Source organism: Theobroma umbraticum, unplaced genomic scaffold, assembly GCF_002168275.2.
Source record: "Theobroma umbraticum cultivar Fairchild unplaced genomic scaffold, ASM216827v3 scaffold_4.1, whole genome shotgun sequence".
NCBI classification, from domain to species: domain Eukaryota; kingdom Viridiplantae; phylum Streptophyta; class Magnoliopsida; order Malvales; family Malvaceae; genus Theobroma; species Theobroma umbraticum.
The window spans coordinates 4847717-4854789 of NW_018397258.1; the positions used below are offsets into that span (position 1 = coordinate 4847717).

At 39.6% G+C, this 7073-nt stretch overlaps 1 protein-coding gene across 1 annotated transcript; it reads left to right on the forward strand.

Annotated features, from left to right (window-relative positions):
- The first annotated feature begins 3597 nt into the window (after positions 1-3597).
- LOC110414447 (uncharacterized) lies at positions 3598-6876 on the forward strand. Its single transcript, XM_021425640.2, has 3 exons — positions 3598-4089; positions 4249-4664; positions 5394-6876. The coding sequence occupies exons 1-3, from the start codon at positions 4024-4026 to the stop codon at positions 6673-6675; spliced, it is 1764 nt and encodes a 587-aa protein (XP_021281315.1). The 5' UTR covers positions 3598-4023; the 3' UTR covers positions 6676-6876.
- The last annotated feature ends 197 nt before the right edge of the window (positions 6877-7073 follow it).

The window sequence follows — 7073 nt, forward strand, 5'->3', positions numbered from 1 at the left end:
TTTTGCATCAAAACTGTGCTTTGCTTAAGAAGAAATTAATTGTCCCCGGCAAGACAAGCTAGCTTGGGAAGCAAAACAGATAAAGAAGTTTTAAAGGCTTGTGTAAACCAAGTCAATTCCCTTTATAAATAAGGTGAGACACAGCATGTGTATTCCATTGGTACAAAAATGGGTACATGATAAGTTGTTCTCCTGTTTTGAAAATGCTATCAACAATTCCCTTTAGGACAGCAAACAGCAAACCCCATCAATAATTTTCGTGGCCCATTTCCATACAAAAAACAAGCATAGACTTCAGAAGATACCTACCCTAGAAAACAGAAATTTTCCCTCCATCTAAAATAGATAAGTAATTCAAAAAGAATCATGGGTTGATTGTTGTGGAGAGGACAAGTTTGGGAAAGATTCATCCATGAATTGAAGGGGACACCTATGAGGAACATGAAGTTGTAATAAGAGGCTGCTTGGCAGAGAGGGTCTACCAGAGGAAAAGCACAAAGTGGACCCCGAATTCCGTGCAATTAGCTAAAACGGCCCCGTCTTCAGCAATTAAGAGGGTCCCTTCCGCTTCTACAACCTGGAATCTCTTAGCTGTGCCAGAGCTAGCTGCAGCCATGTTTATGAAAGGAACCAACCCTTAGCAGACCCCGACTTGTCCATGGGTCCAAAATGGTCCCAAGCTTATGGGAACAAGAACAATAGCAACGGAAAGCAAACACTAGTTAATTTTTTGTAGGACCTTTGTTTTCTATCAGAGCATACAACAGTACTCCACATTTATCATTCATGAACCACGAATTTAAGTTGTTTTCCGAACCAGGTTGAATATATCAGATTTACTCCACTCTTTCCAATCTTCCGTTTATTGTTCAAGAACAAGCTGTGTTTGATAAAAGCTTCAATAATTCATTCATACGTATCCCTAGTATGTTCTTCAATTGTGATAAAAAATAAATGATAATATAGTTTTGTCGACCCTTTTCCTTCGATGCAATGATTTTGTTTATTCGTATATGAAACTACACTTTACCATCTAATGTCAGTATCATTGTAAATGGAAAAAACACACTATTGCTCTTGATTCTTTGTTTTCCTCACTGAACAACTTATATACGTACATCAATTCTTTTCATTTTCGTACAAATATGAACTAAGTCAATCCGTCACAAATATATATCATTTGTTAACGGAAATCGACCTAATAACGTCTAGTTTCTAGAAAGGAATGGACATTTATGTTGTTTCCAGCGTTCCTTTCATGTAAATCAAATATGTGCAAAAGGGAACTTGAGTAATGATTACGTTGATAGAGGAACTTATGCTAAGCAATCAAACGTATTAATTAATTCTTTCAAAATATAATGGAAACAACAATCCATCAAAAACCAAATATGCATCGGCTTCTCCATTGGCCTTTCAGTAATAAACCAATATATTAGCCATCAATTAATGTGGGCCTAAATTAACAAGTTGTAACAATATTGGTATTATTTATGACCACGAAAAAGACTGCTACTATTATTTATATCACGCAACAACTAAAATTAATCTGATTCACGGAATTCAGGCCAAGGAAAAAAAAACCTGAGTACACAAATTAATTTTGTAGTTAAGAGGAACAAAAACAAACAAAGCCGATGGGAAATAAATGTTAAGAAACATTGACATAATCATTGTAGCTAGTGGTCAGATAGAAATTTGTTGAGACGAGGTGACGCCATTAAATATAGGAGAGAATCTCAAACTTAATTATGTTAACTAACTTGTGAAATTCATGGTTACCACTTAGCAGTATTAAAATGAAAACACATTCTTCCAACATATAAAGGCGAAAAACAATGTGTAAGGCATATTTTCGTTTATTGTGTTACATAAATCCATAACCATACACGTGATGATTATTCTTCTTTTTTTGTTTTGTTTTGTTTTGGTTTATGGTTTTGCGCTGGATCGTTTGATCTCAACTCAACTCAACTCAACGCTTAGCGATCATTATTGGAAGCATTTAAATCATTGATCCTATAATAGCATAGTACACCAGACATACAATAATGATACAGGGGAGTGTCAAAACAAAGGCGAGAGCCTCTCTGGGCTGATCTGGAAGCCTAGTAATGTGGGACCCGAGATGGAGTGATGACACGTGGAGCCGGACTAGGTCATCAGATGACATGGCGAGAATGCACGAGATTGCAGGAACTGTTCCTTCTGTAAAGGAGGGGATTGTGGGGGCAAAGGAAAGGTAAGTTAGAGAGCCTTTAAGGCAAACCCATCTGGCCATCTATCCATCTTCATGTGCATTCATTAATCGATGTGGGTGAGATAAAAGGCAAAGCAAACCCTCCCAAAGGAAAAAAAGCATGATTCTTGTGGCTTACGAGCGAAGAGTCACTTTCTTTCCCTCCCACTAAAAATATGCATCACACATCCACATTCCTAATTCCTCCCTCTCCATTTTATTTAATTACCATTTTATCCCCCTTTTCTCTTAATTGCTTCCTATTTTAATCCTTAATCCTCACTTGGAAGTCGCACATTGGTACAATGCCTGTCTTGATCAGAGAAAACGATATGTAGAAAACAAAAAAAAAAATAACAACTCTTGCGACTAAAATTGTACTAAGGGAGTCCAACAATTTATGGTTTGCTAGTACTTGTTGGTCAGCTCTATGTCTGTTTGCCCCCAACTGTTAATTTGTATTCACATTCGATCCGATTTTAAAATAGTAAATCTTTCCTAGAATTCTTTTATTAAAAGACAAGTTTCAATTAAAGCCATTGAAAGGGTATGAGATTATGGCATGCAAACCTAAAATTGAAAAGGGATAGGTGGTACTAAGTGAATTATGTCCTAGTTTATGGAATGGAATTGGTTCTTGTTGCCTTGAATACATTCTCCTTTAAGGCAAAAACGACGGATGAGTGTGTCTTTTTTAAAAGCAATGTAATGAATCTCCATCCCGTGTGCAATTAAGTATTAGCATAAATAAAGAATCGGAAAGTATAGCAAATGAAAGGAATCAAACACAACATCGGAAACCAAAATGATGAAATGAAAGTAAGCATGGGTAGGGGGAGGGGAAAAAGGACGGTAAACCTTTATGTTCCCAAGTACAGTGTGGCTGACCATGTCTCTGAGCCATTAAAATCGCCATCAGTAGCAGCTCAGTCGTCTGAGAAGTTGTGGTCACACCCTAAACTCACAAATACCCTACTGGTCCATACTGTTGATGCCAATTCGAGGGTGGAGGGGGGGTGGGTGGGAAGCACTCAAACAATTTAGAAGACGAGGACTTTTAGGTAATTCCGTAGTGATCAGAAATAAATAACTGGAAGACGTTTCTTACACTCTCTTTACTTACTTTTGGGGCAATTTGCTAGCGTCTTATCTTTTCCCTCCGGTAGATGAACCCGAGGACCCGTGATGGCTCACCAGGTTTATCCGGTCAGAGTCATGCACTCACCGGATAAACCGGTAATAGAATTAAAAAAAAAACCAGTTCCATTTTTTATGTTCTGTTCCTTTTGTTCCAACTATTCTTTTTTTTTTCTCGAACTCTTTAAAATCTCTTTTAATTTGGGAAGGCTCGGGTGGTAGTCTCATAGGCCACTCAGTATAGGGAAGAGAGAGAATCTAAATGGTGTGGTGCCAGCTATGAAGTTGAAGGATCAAAGCTTTCTCTGAGGTCAAAGCTGGCAAATTTTTTTTTCTTTTCTTTTATAGGGCTTTGTTCTCCCCACAACCTTCCCTTATTTACTACTCTTCATATCACTACAGATTTTAAATCATCCTTCCACCATTCTCCTCCCCTCTCTCTACCACTCTGTTCCCACTTTCTCTCATTTTCTCTTCGTATATATATATTTATATATTTTCTTCTCCTTATTTATTAGAGAAGAAAAAAATGTGCATGCTTTGAGAGCAAGAAAGAAAAGACAGAGAGAGAGAGAGAGAGAGAGAGAGGTTCATGGTTGATTAAATTTGATTCTTCCTCAACAAGGACATAGCAAAGAAAAACAACAATGGCTGTTTCTCCATGTTTGAGTGGTAGTGATCAGAGGAAGCACTGGTGGCTTAGCAATAGAAAGGTAAAAGGCCTCCATCTTTGATCCAGTCTTCAACAAAGTTCCATCTCTTTTTTCTGTTCTTTCCATTGACTTTGATCTTATTCTTCATTTTTTCTTAAATGGGCTTCGTTTTTATTGGGTTCAATTTTTGCAAATGCTAATGTACATTGATCTGTACAGCTTGTAGATAAGTACATTAAGGATGCAAGGTGCCTTATTGCAACGCAAGACCAAAACGAGATCGCTTCAGCTCTCCATCTTCTTGATGCGGCTTTGGCTCTCTCGCCTCGTTTCGAGATCGCTCTTGAACTGAAAGCAAGATCTTTACTCTATATAAGGCGTTTCAAGGACGTTGCTGACATGCTTCAAGACTACATTCCCAGTCTCAAAATGTCAAGCGAGGACTCTGGCTCAGTTTCCTCAGATAACTCGTCTCAACAACTTTCGAGGGAGCGAGTCAAGCTTCTTCCTTCTAATAACTCGTCCTCCGACTCACCGGGTCGTGACCCATCTTTCAAGTGTTTCTCTGTCTCGGACTTGAAGAGGAAAGTCATGGCTGGGTTGTGTAAAAGCTGCGAGAAAGAAGGGCAATGGAGGTAAAAACCAAACTCTTTAGTCCGTTTGATTTTGTTTCCTTTACCTTTGCTTTGGGTTTTTTGTTTAATACTATTACCAGAGGCAGAGGACATGTTCTATTCTATTGGTTTTGAGTAAATGCACAGACAGCTATGGGAGAATTTCCCACTTTTGACCCTTCGAAATGACGACTAATTATAATATTTGTACAATAATATTGAATATTTATTTGGAGTAGGAAACTCTAGACGAGGGGTATTCTACTGTCTATCCCATTTAAGAGAAATGGCCAGCAAAATTGCCGTTTTAGGGATTTTTTTTGGTTGAAAATTGTTGTTATTTTGGGTAAAGAGCTGCTATCGCTCAACTTTAAAAAAGTTATGAATGACAGGAGTTGCCACCCATCATGGTTTGCGGTGCAAATGCTAGGCAGATAAGTCTTCAAACAAATGGCCATGGCAATTAAAGTTTAACAGATAACAGCAAAAATCTTGTGAACCCAAGTTTGACAAAACATAAAACAAAATAGTTTAGAGACCCCAATTTGGGTATAGCCAGCTTGACATGGGTTCATTAATTAATTCCGTTTTGCTTAGGAAAAGAAACTACGTAGCCTGATTTTATTTTTCCCATTTAATTTTTAGATATTCACTCACAAGGTAGATATTAAAGGGCAGCTAAGTAAATTTCAAGTATGAGTTTTCTCTCGATTTAACTCAAAATTCACTTGAACATCAATGTTGTTACAGGTACTTGGTTCTCGGCCAAGCATGTAGCCACCTAGGCCTAATGGAGGACGCCATGGTCCTCCTCCAAACCGGTAAACGCCTCGCTTCCGCCGCATTCCGCCGTGAAAGCATTTGCTGGTCTGATGACAGCTTCTCCCTCCCCACCACTATCAACACATCCGACATCTCCTCTGCCACAACACCTCCCTCAACGCCTCCTCGCAATCCCACCTCTCTCTCCGAATCCGAAAACATTTCCCAGCTTCTATCCCACATCAAGCTCCTCATCCGCCGTCGAACAGCTGCCATCGCCGCCTTAGATGCTGGCCTATACTCTGAAGCCATCCGCCATTTTTCTAAAATTGTAGACGGTCGCCGCCCTGCCCCTCAGGGTTTCCTTGCAGAGTGTTACATGCACCGAGCCTCAGCTTACAAGGCCTCTGGTCGCATAGCTGAGTCAATCTCGGATTGTAACAAAACGCTTGCCCTTGACCCAACTTGTATCCAAGCGCTTGATACCAGGGCCTCGCTTTTGGAAACCATACGTTGTTTACCTGATTGTTTACACGACCTTGAACACTTGAAGCTACTTTACAATTCCATCTTGCGAGACAGGAAGCTTCCAGGTCCTGCCTGGAAGCGTCACAATGTGAGGTACAGGGAGATTCCAGGGAAGCTCTGTGCATTAACTACTAAAATTCAACAATTGAAGCAAAGGGTTGCTTCTGGGGAGACTGGAAATGTTGATTACTATACGTTGATTGGCTTGAGGCGTGGGTGCTCGAGGTCTGAATTGGAAAGGGCTCATTTGCTGCTATGTTTAAGGCACAAGCCGGACAAAGCTACCAACTTTATTGATAGATGCGAGTTCGCTGATGAGCGTGATCTCGATTCGGTTAAAGACAGAGCCAAGATGTCTGCTTTGCTACTTTACAGATTGCTTCAAAAGGGTTATTCCAGCGTGATGACTACTATTATGGATGAAGAAGCGGCCGAGAAACAAAGGAAGAAAGCTGCGGCTGCTTTACAAGCAGCACAGGCAGCAATTCAAGTGCAGCAAACCCAATATTCAAACTCTAAAACGGAACCTGAAACCAGTCCAGCATCTTCAACGAATTCATCAGATGTTTCGGGTTGCAACAACAGGGTTAATTCCAGCGAAAACAAAGCCACAACAACTACTTCCAATACAAATGTGTTTCAAGGTGTATTTTGCAGGGATCTTGCTGCAGTTGGGAATTTGCTGTCACAAGTTGGGTTTAACCGTCCACTTCCAGTCAAGTATGAGGCACTGAGCTGCTGAGTTTTGCTTGGAAGTTACGTCAGGTCACCTATAAAAAGGTTTCTTGGGATGTTCACCGGCAGAAGAATCTGTTTCATTTTCCCTGTTTGTACAAAAAAGATAAATTTTTAGTCAGCCGGAAAATTTTGTCACCCTCTTTCTTCTTTTCTGTTATCTACATGTACAGAATTTTTCATTATTGAATTTCTACTTTTGAGAACATTTCTTTTTTTGCTTAAATTTTCGAATTCAATTGATATTAGTAGTATGTTAAAGGTGGGCACCCAACAGTACTGTCGTGGCCAGAAAATAAAATAAGAGTGAAGCTGCCCAGTTTGGCTTCTCTTCTGTGTCTTATCTGCTGGCATTTAATTTTTCTTTGCTTAGTTTGTCTCCGGACTGACATGTCTGACATTCCA